The sequence below is a fragment of the Trichechus manatus genome, unplaced genomic scaffold (assembly GCF_000243295.1).
Source record: "Trichechus manatus latirostris isolate Lorelei unplaced genomic scaffold, TriManLat1.0 scaffold00040, whole genome shotgun sequence".
Classification (NCBI taxonomy): Eukaryota; Metazoa; Chordata; class Mammalia; order Sirenia; family Trichechidae; genus Trichechus; species Trichechus manatus.
Genome location: NW_004443976.1, coordinates 19,638,902 through 19,662,058, shown reverse-complemented (window position 1 = coordinate 19,662,058; position 23,157 = coordinate 19,638,902). Strand labels below are relative to the sequence as shown.

General features: G+C 42.0%; 1 protein-coding gene across 1 annotated transcript; it reads right to left on the bottom strand.

Moving 5' to 3' along the window:
• Window positions 1-2,837: 2,837 nt before the first annotated feature.
• TMIGD1 (transmembrane and immunoglobulin domain containing 1) lies at window positions 2,838-15,311 on the bottom strand. The gene is made up of 4 exons (XM_023731044.1): window positions 15,230-15,311; window positions 12,860-13,138; window positions 7,460-7,738; window positions 2,838-3,166 (listed from the first exon to the last, which is right to left on the bottom strand). The coding sequence occupies exons 1-4, from the start codon at window positions 15,309-15,311 to the stop codon at window positions 2,997-2,999; spliced, it is 810 nt and encodes a 269-aa protein (XP_023586812.1). The 3' UTR covers window positions 2,838-2,996.
• Window positions 15,312-23,157: the final 7,846 nt, after the last annotated feature.

The window sequence follows — 23,157 nt, the reverse complement described above, 5'->3', positions numbered from 1 at the left end:
TTCTTATTGGTTCTGTGTCAATAAGGGGCTTTTTACCACCTGTCTGACAGCAGATCTCTCTCTCTCTCTAGATGTGGGAAATTTAGCTATTGCAATATTAGAGGCAAAAAGGTTCTTTCTCTAAATAGAGGGGGATCACAGCAGAGACATCCAAGGTGGTTATGACCGGGGCAGCCTTTCCCCCTAACTCCCACCCCAGCTGTGTGGGAAAGAGAAGCAGAGACTCTTGTCGGGGGAAATAACAGAGAATGGAGGCGGGAAAAGTCAATGACAAATAATAAGGGAGCTACAATTTAAAGTTGATATATAGAAGGAGAGAACAGGCTGGTTCACAATACAGATAAAACCAAACCCGTTGCCATCGAGTTGATTCTGACTCATAGCGACCCTATAGGACAGAGTAGAACTGCCCCATAGGGTTTCCAGGGAGTGGCTGGTAGATTCGAGCTGCCAACCTAACCTTGCGGTTAGCAGCCTAACTCTTTGCAAATGACTATGCGCAAAGAGACAAAGGATACATGTAAAGGCACATACTGGCCAGCTCCCCTCTCCTGCTCTTCTCCTGTTCATCCCCACAAAAAACTCTCAAATTTTTTGACAGCGTCCACCATGATGAGATGAGAAAAATAAGCACATATGCTGAGTTTCTCATAATATGAAATTTATTCAGTTTAAAGGAATGTCTTATATTCTGAGATTACATCCTTCCTTCTTTTTGTAGTCCAAAATATTTCTTTTATGAAATGACAATGAAAGTAGAAGAGAATTGATTTTTTTATGTGCTTCCATGGCAACTTAAAAAGTTGATCACTCGCGGTTCTTCTCCGTCACTTCCTAGCACACCTCCCCCCTTTTCTTAGGGGGGTTTTACACTGATTTGCGAAACCAGAATGTCTGTTAATCTCTGATGTACAAAAACACACAGTAAACAATAAAAGGTTACCAACCCATTGGTAATGAATCTCAGTTAATTAATATAACCTTCAAGGAGAAGACTCAACGAAATCTTACTTTTCATTCTTAACAACAGCGCTCTCCATAAAAATATTCCATAAGTATATCAAATTAGTCATAACAAATACTGTGAAGTGCTTAATGAAACACTTCTCATAACCTGTAACAACCTGACAGGAGTGAATTTAATAATAGCAATAAATACAGACGGAACAACGTAAATCAAGGAGGCCCTGATGCAAAACTATTCCTGCAGTCGATGGACTTCTCAGCTTTCTCATCTAAAATGGACCAAGAAATGAATTACAATGAAAATCATAGCAATAAAAAAAAACTTCAAAACACAATTCACACTCTCGGGAAGTATGTCTTTGTTCTTTTTACCCACTGTCCTCTTGACATATGCTGTAGCCAACAGATGAAAGGAAGCCCCACAGAGGAGGCAGTATTAAGCTTAAGCTGGAGACTGTGATTCCTGCTCTTGTTGGGAAGGTGTATAGCGGCAGTGACTTTCCCCAGAGCAGGCCCTCTCAGTCATTGACATTGTGTGGCAATAAAATGCAGTTGCATAAGCATTAGCCCAAAATTACTTAAAGAGATTGTAGGCTGAAGACCAAAGGTGTTTTCAGTTCTGGCAAACTTCCAATGTAGCCTCACCTTCCTTCTTCTAAAGTGGAGGCAGATTCTTCTCCTCCCTCCATTTGACTCTGAACCCCTTCACCTTCTGGCACCTCCCGTCTCAACAGGACTTTGCCCAGGATGGGCTTTATGATGTGCCACTGCCACCCATCTGTTTATGAAAAATCATTCACCCCAGCCCAGGGTACTCACGGAGAAGTTCCACTCTGGGGGTCTTGATTCTTCATGCAGAGCTAAAAGCAAACATAAAAGGGCAATACATTCACATACTTTCCCAAAGCCCATGGGTAAACATTTTGATTGCATCAAGGTGACTCAAAGGACAGGTGCTGTGGAAATGCAGATACCTCTGCACTGGCCCAGGACTCATGTATTTGGCCACATGGGTGATTTCCATTGAACTTAGAGAAGATGTAATTCTTAAATCAGGATGCTTCCAGGATTCTTAGGTAGCTGAGCACTTCTTTTCTTTTCAACTTGTGGTGAGTATATATATAACAAAAAATTTACCATTTCAATGTGTTTATATGTGACATTAATTACGATCATCAAATGTGCAACCACCACCACTGTTTCCAAATTTTTCCATCATCCTTAATAGCAGCTTGGCGTCCCTCAAGCAATAACGCCTTCTTTCCCCCTCCCTCCCATCTCTGGTAACCACAAATAGACTTTGATCTCTGTAATTGGCCTATTCTAGATATTTAATAGAAGTGGGTACATTCCTTTTTTTGTAGGAAATTTTTGCTTGGGATGGGAAGGGGATGGAGGGAATTTCATCCCGGGAGACATTGTCCCTTGGAATACCACCCAGTGAACATGTATTTCAAGGAACATGTCCCTTGCTGGATTATTAATTCTGCCTAGGGCACAATGGACTTTCCTTAGAGGCTTTTTGCCATATTTGCCCTTCTTTGGCATTGGATTAAATTGGCAGAGTCAAATGTATGGCATTAACCTATGCATGCACATACTCTGAATCATGCTAACCAATGAGATTAACCATTCAATCATTCAAACCCCAGCCCTACTGCAGCTGAGGCAAGTGGCTGTACCCAAGAGGTAAGCAGCAAATGCCAGCTTTTCAATGCAGATCTCTGAATCCAGAGCAGCTGTTCCTCTGAATATTTATTTATTGTACAACGGGTACCATAGCAACAATAACGGGAAATTCAAGAGGAAGAAAAATCAGTCCCAAATCCCTTAACCCTAAACCACAGTTATTTTCATTCCGGCCTTGTCCATACGTACTTGTATTCTCTGCACATCTATACTCATAATACAAGTGCAATGTTTATTCCCTTAACTAACTTCTTTTTAGATTCCATGGTAGAGAGACCAGATTCAACTTTGCCCAAGAATCATTCCTAACTCTAGTCACTTACATAGCCAGTTCCCTACCTTTATTTAGCAAATTTAGCAGATTCAGTAGATGACTTTATATCTAATAGCTTAGAATACTTAGATACCTTCATTATTCTTTGTCTTCTAGCAATCAGCCCAAAGACCATTGTCAGAACAGCTACAACACATGCAGCTATAATGGGTTCATTCGGTGTACGCCACCCTTTATCTGTGGGAAATTACAAATACAAAGAATGAGAACTAACATTTATATGCTTCTAGTTTACATGCTTCTAATATGTCCCAACCATAGTGCCTTGAACTGTAAATACATCTTCTTATTTAAATCCTCTCAGTAACCCCAAAAGATAGGTATTATCATCCACATATTACAGGCGAGGCTTTGAGAGGTTACTTGTCCAAAGTTACACAACTAGTCAATGGCAGAGGCAGGTTTTGAATCCATTCATTTGTGAAAGGACAATTGATTGAAATATGAATAACTCCCCCAGGCAAGTAGTCAGACCATTGTGTGCCTTCTCTATCCGTACTTTTTGCCATGCAGAAAACAGAAGGACTGAAGTCATGGTTCTTCTTGCTTTTTGAAAAACCCAAAAGCTATAGGGAGATATTCCAGTAGGGGAACAAAAGGGAGGAGGGCTTTAGGAGCAAGAAGAGAAAGGGTGGAGAACCTGCTGAACTAAGAAGGGAGAGAGGCCTGTGCATCCCAGCAGCAGTGACGAGCCTTATACCTGTACCTAAGCAGATGATATGACATTATAGGAGGCGGATGCATGGTGCCCCGAGGGAAGTAGGACTGTAAGCACCAGCCTTGCCTACATACACAAAGATTTCCATACCTCCCTGAATGAGATGGAAGGTCAGAGAGTCTACTGGTAACTTAGCCTAGGAAGAGACCAGCAACAGCTGTGCCAGCCTGGAAGTGAAAGTCCCTTTCCTTGTTTTTTGAACAGCAGGTAAGCTCAAACTGTCTTATTCATCAGGCACTATGAGCACAATGCCCGTGCTTACAAGCTTTCCAAGGGCCTATGAAAATGTCCGAGATCTGAAGAAAAATTTTATCAGCTCCAAAATATGAAAAGAAAGTGGCAGAAACGAAATTAATGAATGTTTAATTAAACATCTCTAAAAGGTAACCTTGGTGTCAACTATAATTCAACCATTAAATAATAATGTTACATCTCAAGAACTAAACTCATAACTTATTTATAACAATGTTCAAAATGTATACAGTTTATACAAACCCTTTCAAAATTTTTACAGTATGAAGTATACTTAATGTATTATATCTCTAGGCTTATAGATTTATTTTGGTTATGACTGGGAAGTACACTATCTGATTTCTAATTTGTGTTGTAATTGATTTAAATGTTTTCCCATCATAGTTTTAATAAAAAATATTTTTAAATTAAAGTATACTTAATGTGCTCCATTTTAACATGTTTGCTACAATATAGGGTGACCCTTCAAAAGTAAGAGTGCTTAAGGTCAATGAAGTGTTACAATGACTCTGCCTAAGTTCCCGGATTCTGGTGTCACCTGGGGAAGACGAGGGGTTCTAATCATGACTTAGACTGAAATTTTCCACCCACATGGAGGCTGGGGTTATGGAATCAGAATTAAGTTAATTTTAAGGAAATAAATAGTGTGCTATTTATTGTGCAATTGAGTTTGTGGATTGAGGTGGCGTGAACAAATATTTATTGAAAGACTACTGTGTGTGAGACACTGTGCTTGGCCCTGCAAAAAATAGGACACACATAGTCCCTGCCTTCTTGGAGCTCATATTCTAGCGTGGGAGCCAGACATTAAGCAAACAAAAACTACAGCTTGAGATAAATACTATAACGAAAGCAGGATCATGAGAAAGATACAAGGGGCAAAAGATGGGGAAGGGAAGAGGTGACTTTAGATAATCTAATTCAAAGCCCAAGTCCTATCTACCTCAAGATTACGAAATAGGATTTATCTGCCCCATAACTGGATGAAGCACTAACCAATTATTTTCTCCATCATTTTCTTACCCATTTCTTGTCCAGCTCCTGCCCAGAATAAGCTTGGGGAGTAAGTGGATTAGGCATCCTTTGCTCTTGTCCTCTCTTGGCTCTTCCTAAAAATTATTCTCATGTAGGCATGGGTTGCACCAACCCTCTGGAGAATTTCTGCTCAATGGACCTTCTTCTAGCAAGCCTTCTTCCAGTAAGCTCTGAATCACCAGCTTTGGGACACCTTAAAGAGGCTTCACTTTACTGGGGAACCCTCCACTTGCATGCCAAAAAAGAGACGCCAAAACAAAGGGGAAGCAAAGGCAGGACAATAAGGAACATAAATCAGAGCTCAGTCAAGGGTTGGACTATTTACACCAGCCAAATAAAATGAAGCCCCATGTGACGGTCACTCCAAGAACAAGCTGAAATAAACTGCCTGACCCACTGGCTCCCTTTGGATTCCAAGTTTCTGCTCAAAGTGATTTTTGCAAGTGCCACTCGCCACCACAAAGTGCAATGCACCTCTCCCCTTGTCCTGTTTGACACTCTCATTTGTAACCAGACCTGGTATTTCTCCCCCATATGCATTAAGGTAACATAATTCCAACACGTGGGCTAAATCCTGTGCTCAAGAGAAGATATGTGATGTCATCTCCAGCTTTGCATGACCTCATTTAGAAAGTACTCCACTGCACAGCGAAGCTAGGAGAAGCTCCTGACAAGCTTGGCACTTAGCCCGTGCTCCAGCAGACGGGCACGTATGCTGCAAAGGTGGCCAACCGCCAGGGAAGTAATAAACCAGGAAGGAATCAGAAAAACAAGTTGCTTTGGAAGAGCTCCACCTAAAACAGGATCCTGCCCACCTGAAAGTCAATTTGCCAAGCTGGCATCCTGCTTGCCACACAAGATGCTTGTTTTCCATGTGACATAGAGCAATTATGAATCCTCTTAACCGAGAGGGTGGATATAATTCCCTTGCGTCTCCGAGTGTGGTCTTTACAGCCAGTTAGAGTGTCATGGCCTGAGGCTGCACCAACTATGCTTTTGTGGTCCTGGGAGAGGTGACTAGCCACAAACTTGAACATGGTGCCCTTCTACGGGTACTTAGGTCATTTGTGGTTTTGGTTTTAAAAGTAAGTAGCCCCTGGGCACATGTCACCACTCAGCAGGACAAGTTACTGAACATGCCAAGAATCACAGTGATAGGCATTCAGTTGGCAGCTCTAACTCCCGACCAGCCACTCTGTTGGCATCACCGGACCCCTGTGGGGTAGGAAATAAGAAGCCCCCAGTGGTGAAGTGGTTAAGAGCTCAGCAGCTAACCAAGAAAGAGGTCGGCAGTTCAAATCCACCAGCTGCTTCTCCGAAACCCTATGGGGCAGTCTACTCTGTCCTATAGAGTCGCTATGAGTTGAAATCCACTCGACGACCATGGGTTTGGTTTTGTTTTTTTATGAGCACATCAGTCGAACACTTCTGGCAGGGGTTCAGTTGGCTTCCTAGAGACTGGCAAGAATGGCAATGAGTGGGCACAGGGAGGCAAATGGCAAAGAGAATAGTGTTATCTCAAGAACTAGGAGCCTCAGCTTGTTTGGCTGCTGCCAGCATGCTGGCCCAAGACCAGGAAACGTGAGGATGAACATTTTCTGTACCCACTGTTCCAGGTATCTTGCCTTCCTCTCTGTATGAGCAAGAAATATGAGGAGGTAAAGACACTTAGAGCTTGATTTGTTCCCTGTTCTTGCAGAGGTGTTAAACCTAGGTACATGAAGCATGAAGTCAAGAGAAAGAGGTGATTTTTTTTTTTTTTTTTGGTTTTCTTTTTCCATTTTTTCCCACTCCCTGTTCTTATTAGCCTGTGGGTTAGAATTTCAGAACAAGGAGTCATTTTAGAGATCCATTTTCTTATCAAGCCAGCAACTTTCTTTGTGTGTTTCGGACTTCTGTTCGTCATTAGGCTGTGAACTCAAAAGTTCAGTTCCTACGAACCTTGTTACCCAGCAGAATTCATGGAAACACTCTTCCCGAAAAGCCAATGGAGGAGTCCCTTGGTGTTGCAAACGGTTAATGGGCTCTCTGCTAACCAAAAGATTGGAGGTTCAAGTCCACCCGGAGGTGCCTTGGAAGAAAGCCTTGGTGATCTACGTCTGAAAAATCAGCCACTGAAAACTCTGTGGAGCACAGTTCTACTCTGACACACGTGGGGTCGTCATGAGTCAGAATTGACTCTATGGCAACTGGTTCTGGTAAAAGCCAACTGGAACTTTTTTTCTACCACTCAGTTCTAGAAAAGGATCAAAAAGCAATGTCTTATCTGGGATAGGTATAATTCCCTGAATTCTTAGTGGAAAACCCCCAGGATGGGGATAATTCTCTGAAGAAAATCCTAGCTATTAATTACACCTGTCATCATCATTTGTTGTCATCAAAAATAAATGTTTCCTGAGCATCTGTTCTGAGGTTTGCACTATGCTGGTGACCACTTCGGGATTATTCTTTGGAACAGCAGTTACCTTTAACAATCAGGTGAAAGTCCTTAGTCTCTGTTTGCAGAGGTGAACTTGCAACACAGCTGTAGGTTCCATTGTCAGATTGCTTGACTTTGGTGATTGATAGCTGAAAAGATTCACTTGTCTGGTAGACTTGGTGATGGTTTTTCTCTAAATCCAGGATGCTGTTGTTTTTGTACCACATCATTTGAGCCTGAGGGTTGGATTTCACACTGCAAACCAACTGCACATCACTCCCTTCCTCAGCTGTTTGGATGTCATCTCCACTTAGGCGAGGAGGAACTGCAAGATTCAAGCATTTAGGTTCAATTAGCAGATAAGCCCTAGTTCACAGTCAATGCTCAAGGTCTTCCTTCAGTCTATCTCATGCAGTCATTCATTCATTTAACAACTATTTATTCAGTACTTAGCGCATGCCAAGCTTTGGGCTAGCATATGGGCATACAATTGGGAAATAAGAGAGATCAGTTCCAAACCTTGTAGAACTTTTGATGTGGTAGAGAAGGCAAACCATGAAACAAACACATATGATAATGAATCTGTACCAAGTAGTCGATTCTTAAGAAATCCAAGAGTATAAACTTTGGGTCTTTGCTCTCTGAGAGTTAATGTATCAGCCTGGGCTAGTGTTGGATAACCAAACCAAACCCACTGTGTTCCAGTCAATGCTGACTCATTGCAACCTTGTAGGACAGAGTAGAACTGCCCCATAGGGTTTCCAAGGCTGTGATCTTCACGGAAGCATACTGCCACATCTTTCTCCCATAGTGTTGGATAAAACAGTATAATATTAAGAATGCAGGCATTGCAGTTAGCTCCATTTCCAGCTACACCACTCAATGTGACCTTGAGAAAGTTACTTAACTGCTAAGGCCTCTTTATCTGTAAGTAGGATATGTAAAGAATTTACCACAGGATTAGCTGCTATTATTACTGAGGGGTAGCAGCGGTCGTTGTTTGGAGGGCTACTCAGGCCCTTTCTATCTGCATTTTATCTAACCACATTTTCCCTAATTACATATTTACTAATGCATATTTGCATTCCTCAATAATTCTCTAGAAATAATGTCCTCCTCCCAGAAAGTGTTCCGATCGTGGCAACTCTGGCATCTGTGGCACGTAAGCATGACCTTCTGAGCCCTTCGCATCCCTCCATGTAAGTAACTCCTTACTCCCTCCATGATAAGGGCAGCTGTAGACCCATAGATAGGAGTCCCTGGTGGCGCAAACAGTTAATTGCTCTTGCCTGCTAATCAAAAGGTTGGTGGCTCAAGTCCACCTAGAAGCAACTCGAAAGGCCTAGTGATCTACTTCTGAAAAATTGAAAACATTATGGAGCAAAGTTCTACTCTGACACTCATGGGGGTCACCATGAATTGGAATCAACTTGATGGCAACTGGTGGACCCACAGAAAGGCAAACACATTATCTTCACCAAATAATTCCAAACCCTCACCCCCACCAAGGCTTTCCAACATCTAGGGAAAGAAACAGGTGAACTGACTCTCCCCTCTTCTCCATGCCCCTTCCGTTTTTGGGCAAAGGTGCAAAAGAATAATAAAATATTTGAAGAATAGGCAGTAGGAAAGAGAAACAGGAGGACAAGGAGGAAAAAAAGTAGTTTGTATAATCTGCGCACTGAATAATTAGACCCTGAGTAGGCTGTGCTATTAATAACCCTCTCAGAAGAATGACATTTTGTTGCTCTTTGGAATGAGCTTGAATTCTGTATTCGTATCCAGCAAGGATGTTATATGGTATTCAGATATGTTGGAAGCGGCTAGATACACCAGTTTCATTTGTGAACAGGCCCTATTAGTTTTTCCTCATTATTTAACTATTTCCAGTGTACATCTGTCGGTTTGTTGTACCGTGGTGGCTTGCGTGTTCTTGTGATACTGGAAGCTTTGCCACCAGTATTTCAAATGCCAGCAGGGTCACCCTTGGTTTCAGCAGAGCTTCCAGACTAAGACAGACTAGGAAGAAGGACCTGGCAGTCTGCTTCTGAAAAAATTGGCCAGTGAAAACCTTCTGAATAGCAGCAGAACGTTGTCTGATATAGTACAGGAAGATGAGCCCCTCAGGTTGGAAGGCACTCAGAATACAACACAGCAGCTGCAACAATGGGCTCAAATATAACAAGGATTACGAGGATGGCGCAGGACTGGGCAGTGTTTTGTTCTATTGTACAGAGGGTCGCTGTGAGTTGGAACCAACTTGACGGCACCTAACAACAATAACAACAATTTTCAATTAATTTTAAACATGTAAACTCTACATGGATAGTCTCTTTTCTTAAATTTAGTATATTTCAGATAAAGCTGAAGTCCTCTTTAACTCCATCCTGGTCACCTCCTGGCCTCTCCAGAGAGACCCACTGCTATGAGCTTGGGGTAAATCCCCCCAGACCTTCAAAAAATGTTTTTCCATATGTGTAGTATACCTGTAGGAGACTCGGAGACAGGCTGAAAGTTTTTATATGGACAAGATTATAGTTTTTTTTCTGGTGGTTACATTCTGCACTTGGCAATCCTTGAAGGTCATCTTGCCCTGTTATTATCACATCGCAGATGAGTTACTCTACCCTCCAAGGTCATTCTACCCCTCAAAGAGAAACTTAGTTAAACTTCAAAGTCATGGGAAAGCAAGAGGGAGGGGATAGGAGGAAAACAAATCAAAATCATAGGAGCATGCAAAAGTGAACTATGCAAAGTAGGCATTAACAATACTCCAAAACCCAGGAAGCCAGGCCTACACTGCAGGCAATAAACAATAAATGTGAAATTTCCACGCAGCCCCTTTCCGTAATACTCCCTTTAGATTGTACATAATATTCTTATCACTTCAATGAGCTCATTTGATTTATCGATGATGAGTTAGTGTCATTTATTATCACTCTGAATCACTGACCGATTGATAATTTATATGTGTGTGCTTAGCAGCAATGCTATTTAGGAGTTTGTTATAAAGATGATTTTAAAAGTAGATTCAGGCTGGAGAACTGAACAGTTTTTTTAAGCTACCAAATTATAGTGCGGGTATATCTGCCAAGTCTCCTTCAGTGTAGAGAACAGTGGATCAGGAGCCTGGGGATTTGTGTTCTGTCCTCAGCTCTGACTGTTATTTGGGTTCACAGTCTGCGCCTCAGTTTTCTCATCTGTCCTTTCATGAGATCTCCGAGTTCCCCTGATAGTCCTGGATTCTATCAATGTAGCCAAGAAGGTAGCTTGCTGAAAATCACATTTTATCAATTCTTGGAAAATGAAAAACTAAGCTCCTGGGAACGTGAAAATAATTCACTTTGGAAATGAAGCTGCCGGGTGCCAGCAGTCTCCAGAGATGGTCTCCTGGGCGTTTTCTCCATCCTTATACCTCAGGAGCAATGGCATACATTTTTTTTTGCAGAAAAGTTTGCTGAGCTCATTGGAGTCAAACAGCTTTGATTCTTATCATTAGATTCTGAGTCCAGATCTCTTTCTACCAAATCAATCTACATCATCATCCTATCCCACAACACCCCACACCACTCCACAGCATACCTCACTCATGCAAAACCCACCTTCCACCCAAAGCACCTACCTGATCACCTATGTGGTATCATTTGAAGGACCCCTGTGGTGAAATGAGTACCTTTATGTGGGCTTTTACCTTGGGTCTTTGGGAAAGCAGCTTGAGAGAGTTTTCCCCTGAACCCTGAGGAGTTACCTTTGCCCTAGTTTTCTACCCCTGGGTAAGCTGTGAACAACTTGACTTTTTGTCTGGCCTTGGGCTGCAGACTGCCCTGTGATTGGTATATGCTCTGCAGGGATTGGTCCATATGCCCATGCAAGTGAAGTGACTATCGACTATGCAAATGAGGTAACTATAGCCTACTATGCAAATGAAGTGTCTGTGGCCTACGGAGAAGGGATTGATCGATTTGTGGCCCCCTCTGGGAGGGACCATACCTTGAAATTGACAAGGAGTTGTGTATTTACACGTAGCTAGCCCCACAGAGGTTTTTCTCAGACAGAAAGAAGCATCAGGAAGAAGTAGAAGGAAGAAAGCAAGAAGGAGAGAGAAAGAGAGAGAGAGATAGGAGGCTAGGAACCTCCTAAAAGAGCTGTAACACAGGTCAAGGGCTGTAACACAAAAGACAGTGAGAGGCTTGGAAAGGGCCGAATGGCAGAGCCGGCGATGACAGATGGCAAGGCCAAGAGGAGCCTGTCCTCAAAGGGCCCAGAAGAACCTGTCCTCAGGGGCTGAAAGAAGGCTTGCATGTCCAGGGCTGAGGGAGCTGTCCTGCACTGAAGAACGGAGACTCTACCTACGTGCTTCCTGATCTAGATCCTGAATTGTAGCCTGTGGTCTTGATCCTGAGTTGTACCCTGTTCCTTAACTGTAAGTACAGTTTGTGAGTTCTGTGAGACATTATAGCAAATTGCCTAACCCAAATGGGGGAGCGAAGAGTGCTGAGGGGAGGGAGAGTGACTGGTGTCAGAGATGGAGGGGTACAGCAGCTTGGAGAATGTGCAAATCTGGGATATACTGTATTTTTACACAAATAACCCACGATGTCTACACTTGTTTGCCAACCTTGCTCTCCCCGGGGGTGGGGGGAGGGTACAGTTGGCAAACAAACATAGAAGGCAACCATTATCTGCGTAAAAATATAGTATTTGACCTCCGCCTCAAAGGAACTGCCTTTGTGCTGATTTTTATATTTGAAGTTATTCGTACAACCCCTAACCCCACATAGTTCCACCAGTGTTACCAATACCTAGCACATAACCACTTGCGAGCTTCCTTTTTTTTTAGTTTTAAGATGTTGTTAAAAGATCCCCAGTGAAGGTGTTTCTAAGTAGAACACAAAAGCTACAAACCACAAAGGAAAAGATCGGTAATTTTTAAAACATAAATATTTAAAACTTCAGTATGGAAAAAAAAAAAAAATTATAAACAATGTCAAAAATAAATGGGGGAAATATTTACAATCCACATGACAAAGGGCTAATTTCCTTAATTTACAAAGCCCTTTTGCAAATCAATAAGAAAAAGGAAAGTAACCCAATAGAAAAATGAGTAAAGGACGTGAGCAGGCATTTCATAGAAAAGAAACGTGAATAGCCAATAAATTTATGAACAGGTGATCACCTTCACTCTTAATTTTAAAAATGAAGATAAACTTTCAAATCAGGCTGGCAAATTCTTAGAGTTTGAGGATACTCAGTGCTTGTGAGGATGTGGGGAGATAGGCCCTCTTATGCTTTGTAGGGGAGTATAAATTGGGCAATTTGGCAACATCAAGCAAATGTTAAAATGCATACAATCCTTAGACCTAGATTTCAACTATCACTTCACGTCATGCAGATGAGGTCATGCAGACAGCACAGACTGACTAGCCGTTTCTTTCCCCTCACTCACAGGTAACGTTGAGTACCACTGAGATGGACATGGACTGATCCCTCTGCAGTTTGCAGGTAAATGTGACTCCATTGTCGTCTTCACTGATGGGAGAGACACAGATGGAGCTGGAGTTGATTTTATTTCCAGATTTCAAGGCCACTCTTCCCTCTTGTCGGTACCAGAGAAGTTCTTCCTCTGTAGTGTGATTTTGAACGGCACATGTCAGAGACTCATGGGAGTGAGGCCTAGTGTTCAGGATATAGCTCTCAGTTTTACCATTTACAGTTAAAGCAGAGCCTGGAAATAGAGAAAGAAACTATTCAGATGAACAGAGTAAACAAACTAAATGTCCATCAACAATAGATTGGTTAAATAAATTGTTACGTCAGTACAATGAAATACTTTGCAGTAATTAAAAATAGTAATATTAATCTATACGATTTTACAAGGGAAAAGGTCCATAAGGTATTATTAACTAAAAATGAAAAAGGTTAAAATCCAAGCCAAAAAAACAAACAGACAAGCCTGTTGCCGTCAAGTTGATTCTGACTCGTAGCAACCCTATAGGACAGAGTAGAACTGCTCCATAGGGTTTTCAAGAAGTGACTGGTGGATTTGAACTGCCAACCTTTTGGTTAGCCGTCATAGCTCCTAACCACTGCACCACCAGGGCTCCAAGGTTAAAATAGTGGCTACCAAATTTTGTTGCACATTGGAAATCACTGGATCTTTAAAAAAAACCATACTAATGGCCTGCTTCCACGCCCAGACCCTCTAATTTAATAGATACGAGTGCAACCCGGGCATCAGATTGTTTAAAAACCACGCCAAGTGATTCTAACGTGCAGTGAAATTTAAGAATCACTGGGCTAAAAAATAGCTATAGAGAGCAATCCCTCTGTGTGTGTGTGTGTGTGTGTGTGTGTGTGTGTGTGTGTAAAAAGTCTTGGGGGAAAATCTTATGTATCTTGAGTAAAACCCAAACCCAAACCCATTGCCGGTGAGTCAATTCCAACTCATGGCAACCCCATGTGTTACACAGTTGAGCTGCTCCATACAGTTTTCTTGGTTGTAATCTTAATGGAAACAGATTGCCAGGCCTTTCTTCCACAGTACCACGGGGTGGGTTCAAACTGCCAAGCTTTAGGTTAGTAAACAAATTAAAACTGTTTGCACCACCTAGGGTCTTTATATACTGCATAGGACTGATAAAAAATAGAGACGAAAGTGAAGAAATACTAGACTGAAATTGATTACTTCAAGGGGTTGGAAGTAGGAAATTAAGGGAAGATGGGTTGGGAAAATACAAAGGAAAGAGGACTATAGCAAAATGGAAAAATATTTAAGGTATGACATCAAGTGAAAAGGCAGAATACAAATTACATCTCTAATAATCGCTGCAATTATATAAAAATTGAATATGCCCATGGGCAATAACAGATTCGGAAACACTTTTTTGATTAAATGACAAGATTATGGACAAATAGGATCTTGAATTTCTGATGGTTTAATATTGTTTTTGCAGTGTAGTAAAGTAAAAAAGTGTTTAAATGGTTGGGTTTGTTGGGTGAACAAGTTGTTGTGGGTGGTTAGAAGATGGAGCAGTTAATTTTCATCTCTGATTTTTCAGAAATCCATTTACTGCCTAGTGTTATACTTGAATGTCAGTTGTTACTTTCCTGCATCAGAGCAGGTAACAAAGCTAAAAAATAACTTCAGCTGCCATCGCGTACATACTCTCCACATACAGACACCGGATAACATTTGTTAATATATTGTGTAAACCCATAAAATTTTCTTTTCAAAAGCACAAACTACTGCAGAAGATAACGGGATTGCTGTTGTTATTGTTGTTGGGTGCCATCAAGTCAATTTTCAACTTATAGCGACCCTAGCATTGAAACGAATCTGGAGGAATACACATCAAAACTTTGAATAGTTATCTCTGGGTGATAGGATTTTGGGGGACTCTTTACTTTTCTTTCTTCTTTCATATGCTGCCTAATTTATTTTATACAATGACTGTGTATTACTTTTCAAATCGGGGGAGGGCAACTTCCGTGGTGAGAAGATTTTCACGTAAGTGATGAGTTTAAATGGCAGAAGATTAGTTTGAGTAAGATAGTAATGAAATGCATTAAAATGTAGGCAAATTCTGGCTGTGCCTCTGGAGAGAATAGAATACTTCACTCTGTCTTGTAATATCAGAACAAAAAACCCCAATATTTTTTCATTCAATTTTTTATGTTACCTGATTTCTCTACTCTGAGCCATACCAATGTGCAGTCAATCCAATTTGGATTCTATGATGTACCCAATGTGCATTGATCATTTTTTAATCTGAAAAATTTCTTTGTATAAAAAGTAATCAAAAGAACACCTACTTACTCGTCATTTCACATGGCAGAAAGAAAGTCACTAAGAGAAGAAATTTGTACACTTCCATTAGGCCACTGCTCTTCCAAGCCATCTTTAATGAATTCAAGTTGACTCTGCCAGGGGGAGAAAGAGTGCAGTTGGTGCTGTACTTTGGTCTATTCTGAGTTTATGAACCTTTCTCCTGTCTATTATGCATTTTAAATCAATTCCCAGATGAGTCAACCCAACTATAACGGTATTGTTTCTAGTTTTTAATTAAACAACCCCGTTCTGTCTACTAAGTTCAAAGTACTTTTAGTATTAAGGAATTTGTTTACAGTAAAAAAGAAAACTAAAGGAAAGAGACTGTAAGATTTAGAGCCACCCCAGGGACGATAAAGCCAGTCTTCCCTAGAGAAATTGATAGAAGGTCATTTTAACAGACTTAGAAATGAGACTTGCTTCATTCTCATACGATCCCTACTGAACAAAATAATTCTTGTTTGGAAAGTCCTTCTGGCTCATTTTTGTAAAGTTGCCCCTGATAATAGAGAGTTTTTAGACTGTTCCAAACCCAGAAGATTTCAAATGGTATGTATCTTAGAAAAGATTCAATTGCAATTTGGTCTCCAGTCTTAAACCATGTTAATCTCTTTGCTTTCCTCTGTCCCTCCACTATCTCCTCCTCAGGATATTCCTTCTCTTTGACACAGTATGGACTAAACATAATAAATAATAAAGGCCTCCTTTCTCCCTTCTTCTGTGCTTTTATTCCTGCCATCCCTCTCTTAAGATGTTCTCAACTTCCATGTGGGAAAAACATACATCCATCACTTCCTTTCAAGATTACCACTATGAATACAAGAGAAACACACATCAAATGCTTTCTAGGGCCAGGCACCATGCTAAACACTTTACAGACATTAACTCAGTCTCAATTAAGCCTCACAACAACCCGACTGAGGTAACTTTCAAAGATGTAGAAAGAGTCTGTAATTTGTCCAAGGTCCCAAAGACAGTACACGTCAAGGTTAGGATTCAAACCCAGAGCCCCCAAGACCATGCTCTTACTACCCTACTGTCTAGATTGGTATTCTCTTCCTTTAAGAAGCCACTATTGATCCCTTTCAACCCCTGATCACTCCACAGAGCTTAGTAACTCAGAATTTTGTCCCTTTAACGCAAGTACCAACTTTCAAGAGCTGCAGCGTGCCTATGACATCTTTGGCCTTGTTTGACTCTTCCCCTGTCCCAGGCCTGTTCTGACAGGAGCAAGTTTCATTCCCGCTGGGCTCACCCTTTCTGGCTGGCAAGCCTGCATTCGTCTTTCAATGAGATGCAATTAGTACTGATCTCGATTTTTTTGTGATTTTAAATTTTAGCCAAAAAGATTTCTATTACAGTGTTGTAACAGTGAGGATTTCAAAATTGGGTTGTCAGTAGCATTGTCTCAGGCAGTGTACACTATAGGTGCTCAATAAAACCTGAGAGTATGGGCCTCTTGGCAGACCTCACCCCACCCTATTAATGGAGAGGATGGATGTCTCCCCTTTCCTTCCATCCACCAAGATAGCAACTTTTCAAAATAAATTTCCCTTACCTGCTTTGACTTTAATGTTCACGACTCTCTCTGCTTTCTATACAAGACAAAGTCTTAACCACTTACCTGCTGAGATCTGAAAAGCTGACTTCCTTGGCCAACTGTTCTTCCCTCTGGGAAACTGAATCCTTTCTCTGTTACCCTCTTTTATAGTACTTGTATTGAAACACTTTATGACAGCAGGGTCAAGTGAATAAGATAGATTGGGTTCAAAGTTTATGTCCCTTTATGGATTCTTAGAGAAGACAGTAATTGAGAAAGACATCCTCTTAAGGTCTAAGATCTTATCTGTACTGAGGTTACTAGGTGGGGCCAGATATTACTAACAGAGATACAATGGTTCCAGGAAAGCCTGACTTGTGCAAAAATGTGTAGCACATCTCACTGAACATTTGTCATTCTCAAGTTCAATGACCGTGCTTTGATAATTTGATAGCCTGGGAATTGTGATGGGGCAAGTTTGAGGAGAGGTTTGACTTTCACAGCAGTCAAAATATTGGAAGATTTCACACACCTTTACCAATGCTGGAAAAATATTACTTACCACTGGTAACCCAAGCCCAGTGTGTACGCTGTACAAAGCTAGGCATGACTTGGGGAGTGTGAACCTTTTGAGGCTCCTCCCTGGTTGGGGAATTCTTGCATTACCCTTTCAAGAATTAGCAATTGGTGATAACATTTTTAATGGGTAAAAAATATGTATCTTGTAACAGTGCAAATCTTAACATTTTATCTGGCAAGTACTATTGCTTCCATTTGTACAAGAAGAGAACAGAAGAATATTTATGACTATCCTTACATTTTAGCACACTGGTTAAGCACACCAGAAATCTACTTCTTACTTGCGGTGTGACCGTGAAAAAGTTCTTTAACCTCTATGAATCTCAGGTTCATTATCAACACAGTGGGGATAATAATAGTTCCGTCCCTATGGAGTCACTGTGAGAACCAAATGAAGAAAACATGTGAAGCTGCCACACAGTAGGCTCTTATTACTATTACTAATGTATGCTGGGCAGGACCTTATAAATAAACACAGCCTTACTATTGCATGGTTCTAGAAACAATCATACTCCCTGTTGGCTGGATTGCAAGCACTACCTAAGCAGGTTTTGAGTTTGCTGCTTCTCTATGGATCCAGGAGCAGTGTGTTTTATTGTTTTTCTTTTTTGTTAATGAGTTTAACAATGAATTGATACCTTGGTTCAGGTTGCCTCCAGAACAGACCTGAGGCAAAGCTCTGGGTGTAAGTAGTTTATTTAAGAGGTGATCTCAGGAAGCACAGTAAGGAAGTGAGCTGGGGAAGAGAGGAAAACTAGTAAACAGTGTGTTAATTCACAGGTTACTGTTGCAGGCAGCTACCGCTGTGGGCATTTGGAGAAGCTTTGTGGCACACACAGCAGAAATGGCTCACTGAGCGGCCATCTAAGATACTCCACTGGTCTCTCCCTGTCTGGAGCAAGGAAGAATGAAGAAAACCAAAGACACAAGGGAAAGATTAGTTCAAAGGACTCATGGACCACAACTACCACAGCCTCCACCAGACTGAGTCCAGCACAACTAGGTTGTGCCCGGCTACCACCGTCTACTGCTCTGACAGGGATCACAATAGAGGGTCCTGGACAGGGCCGGAGAAAAAATGTAGAATAAAATTCTAACTCACAAAAAAAAAAAAAAAGAAAGAAAAGACGAGACTTACTGGTCTGACAGAGACTGGAGAAACCCCAAGGGTATGACCCCTGAACAACCTTTTAGCTCAGTAATGAAGTCACTCCTGAGGCTCACCCTTCAGCCAAAGATTAGACAGGCCCATAAAACAAAACAAGACTAAACAGACACACCAGCCCAGGGGCAAGGACAAGAAGGCAGGAGGGGGCAGGAAAGCTGGTAATGGGGAACCTAAGGTCGAGAAAGGGAGAGTTTTGACATGTCATGGGGTTGGCAACCAATGTCATAAAACAGTATGTATATTAATTGTTTTATGAGAAGCTGGTTTGCTCTGTAAACCTTCATCTAAAGTACAATAAAAAAGAAAAAAAAGAAAGAAAGAATTGGCTCACTGAGGGAGATGAAAGCTTCGGTATTTATCCAACTTTTGTCCATCATTGGTTGAGGGTCACTGCTGGGATATTGACTCCCCAGCACTTTTGGCCTGCCCTGTGAGGACAGAGCACACTTTTTCAGCCCAAGAATGTCCAGGCAAAGATACTTAGGAAGTTGTCAGTTATATGGAAATTGTTTGCAGGTGACCTCTGGGTAGGCCGAAGGCTTAAGGGTAGGGCACCAACAAGACCATCTACAACTGGATATTAGATGATTTTAGAAATAATGGCTAATTAATCTTCAGTGTGATAATGGCTATATAGGGGATGTCCTCTTTCTTGGGCAATGCCTGCTGAAATATTTATAGGATAAGTGTCATGATTGTAAAAAACCTTCAAATGATTCAGCAAAAATAAATAATCACATACACAGACACAGAGAGAGATAAAGCAGATATAGCAAAATGTTAACATTTGCTGAATCTAGATTGTATATAGTTTCATTGTACTATTCTTTCAACGTCTCCATACTTTTGAAATTTTTCATAACTAAAAGTTAGGAAAATGTATTTAACAGATATTTATCGAATGTTATTGCTATGTGCCATTTAGTTGATTGCAACTCATTGTCTTAGGCTGGTTTCTCTAGAGAAGCAAAACCAGTAAAGTGTATAAATATACACAGAGAGAAAGATTTATATCAAGGAAACAGCTCACACGATTATAGATGCTAGAACATCCCAAGTCCATGGATCAGGATAACAGCTTCTCCTGATTCACGTGGCTGCAGGGGCTGGTGAATCCAAGATCAGCAGGTTGGAGAGCAGGGCTCCTGTTCACAGGCAGTGAAGATCGACAAATCCCAAGATTAGCAGGCAAGACCACAAGACTTCTTTTGATTCACATAGCTGCAGGGGCTGGTGAACTCAAGATCAGAAGGTCAGAGAGGAGGGCTCTTGCTCACAGGCTGTGAAGATTGACGAATCCCAAGATCAGCAGGTAAGCTGCTAGCTCAAGTCCCAAGAACCAGAGGGCAGATGAACAGGAGGCAGCTGCAGGATCTAGAGAGGGCAAAAGCTAGAACATCCATTTATATTCAGATGCAGGCCACACACTCAAGGAAATTCCCTTTCAACTGATTGGCTACTCACAGCAGATCCCATCATGGGGGTGATCACATATAAACACTGAGAATCATGGCCCAGCCAACTTGACACACAATATTAACCATCACAGTCCACCCCTTGTCAACTTGGCACCTGTACAAATCTCCCCAAACCATACACAATCTCTGAATAAAGACAAGTACAAAGTCATACTTGTGCCTAACATGATACAACTAACACACGTACAACCTAAAATGCGCTAGCCCTGTTTATATCTTATATTTTATAAGTGAAGAAAACAAAAATATTTGATGCACACATACAAAGTAGAAATACTCAAAACAATTACAGTCCTCATTTCTGCAACTGGTCAGGTGGACGTAACTGGTATGTAGAACTACCTTCTTCCACCACCCAGTCCGTATTCCCTTTGCCCTCAGCAAGCACGTCAACTGGTTGTCGTTCTTTACCTGAAAGGTCTGGGCCATTAGTAGTCATGTCAGAATGGGGTTGCTGTAGTTTTCCACTGACTTTGATCACAGGGCATGGTAGTTCTAAGAGACGCCCTGAAGGATCTCTTGCATTCCAGATGTACTCTTCTTTACCACCATTATGTAATATCAATCTGATTTCCTCTGGGTAATCAGGATCAACCACACCAGCCAGTATGGTAATTCCCTTCTTTGCCTGTTGATCCAGAGGCATAAGGAGCCCAAAGTGGCCAGGTGGCATTCTTAGCTTCCAGTTCAATGGAATCAGTGATGTGTCTCCAGGTGGAAGCATTCTTCCCTTTGGAACTAAGACCTGCAGACCTGCGGAGCATAAGGTCGCAGGGACAGGAAGCAAAAATTTTGCAAGTGGGTCACTAGGGGTAATAGTGAGTGATGCTACTAATATTTCCACCCCTTCATTCCTGGACCCATGAATCCTTGTTATGGGAGAAACAGCACCATTTATTGGACGCTGGTTTAGAGAATATACAGCCTCCTGGAGAACATTGCCCCTACCATGCAAGGTATTGACACCTAGCTGGTGCTGTAATTGTGTCTTTAGGAGGCCATTCCATTGTTCTATCAAACCAGCTGCTTCAGGATGATGGGAAACATGGTAAGACCAGTGAATTCCATGAGCATGAGCCCACTGCCACACTTCATTTGCTATGAAGTGAGTTCCTTGATCAGAGGCAATGCTGTGTGGGATAACATGATGGTGGATAAGACATTCTGTAAGTCCACAGACGGTAGTTTTGGCAGAAGCATTGCATGCAGGAAAGGCAAATCCATATCCAGAGGAGGTGTCTATTCGAGTAAGGACAAAATGCTGCCCTTTCCATGATGGAAGTGGTCCAGTGTAATCAACTTGCCACCAGGTTGCTGGCTGATCACCTTGAGGGATGGTGCCATATCAGGGACTCAGTGTTGGTCTCTCCTGCCGGCAGATTGGGCACTCAGCAGTGGCTGTAGCCAAGTCAGCCTTGGTGAGTAGAAGTCCACGTTGCTGGGTGCATGCACAACCTCCATCCCTGCTACCATGGCCACTTTATTTATGAGCCCATTGAACAATGATGGGAGTAGCTGGGGAAACAGGATGACTGGTTTCTACATCATATTCACTTGATTGTTAAAATCATCCTCTGCTGAGGTCACCCTTTTGTAAGCATTCACATGAGACACAAATATCTTCACTTCTTTGACCCATTCAGAGAGATCTATCCACATACCTCTTCCCCATAAATCCTTGTCTCCAATTTTCCAATCAAGCTCCTGCCAAGTCCCTGATCATCCAGCTAAACCACTGGCCACAGTGCATGAATCACTAGACAATCGCACATCTGGCCGTTTCTCTTTCCAAGCAAAGTGAACGACCAGGGACACTGCTCAAAGTCCTGTCCATTGGAAAGATTTCCCTTCACCACCGTCCTTCTGAGAGGTCCCAGAAAAGGGTTGTAGTGCTGCTGCTGTCCACTTTAGAGTGGTGCCTGCATATCGTGCAGAACCATCTGTAAACCAGACATGGGTTTTCTCTTCAGTCAACTGATTATAAGGAATTCCATGTGAGGCCATAGGTGCAGACTGGGAGATGGAAGGTAATGTGATAGAAGTGGAGACCATGGGCATTTGGGCCACTCCCTCATGCAACTTACTTGTGCCTTCAGGTCCTGCTCGGGCCCGATCTCGTAGTTTATTTGGTTGGGTTGCTGAAGCATGGATTACGCGGTGAACCACACTAAGTCAAGTTGAAGTACCAGACCTGCCTTGGCATAGTGTAGAAAAAGGTATCCAAAGGCTTACAGAAATTGGTATGCTAGAGTGAATTTATCTGGTTAGACCCACAGACCCACGCATGGAATGCCCAGAGAACACACCTTCTACCGAAGCTGTGAGAACCAATTTGTGAAGGGAGCTCCAACATCCTTGAAGACTGCTGTGATTGCTATTTTACATAAGTCAGATCTGACAGTGGGAACGACCATAACTGAATTAAGACACCTAACTACAATGGGGTGATTGGACCCTGTGGTTGTAGGGGCCAAGTGGCAGCACTCAATCGACAAAGTTCGGTGTGGTTACAGTAATGGACAGCGGAGTGAAAATAGTAATCAGAATAGTCTGACTCGTACGGACTTATGGCGTTGGCTACATAGTCATGGTGTCCCTAGGAGTGAAGTAGATAGGAAATCTACTAAATATTTACTTGATCTATACAATCGGATGAATTCTAGGTCAGGTGAACAGCAGTCTAACTAGAATCGCCAGAATAGAGAGTCACAGTCCCTCAATCGATTCCCAGACTTAAGTGAGTTTAAAGACCCACAACCCTTTGAATGAAGGGGAGGCTGAGTCCCCTAGAGGAAGGACTCCAATACACTGCCAAAAATTTATACTGTTAATCTCTCTCTCAGCCTTCCCCAAAGGGACCTACGGCCTTTTATGAGAGTGACTGTTCACTGGGGAAAAGGAAATAATCAGACTTTTGGGGGATTACCGGATACTGGCTCTGAACTGACACTAATTCCCAGGAGACCCAAAACATCACTGTGGCCCACCAGTCAGAGTGGGGGCATATAGAGGTCAGGTTATTAATGGAGTCTTGGCTCATGTCCATCTCACAGTAGGTCCAGTGGGTCCCCAAACCCATCCTGTAGTGATTTTCCCAGTTCCAGAATGCATAATTGGAAGAGATATACTCAGCAACTGGCAGAACCCCCAC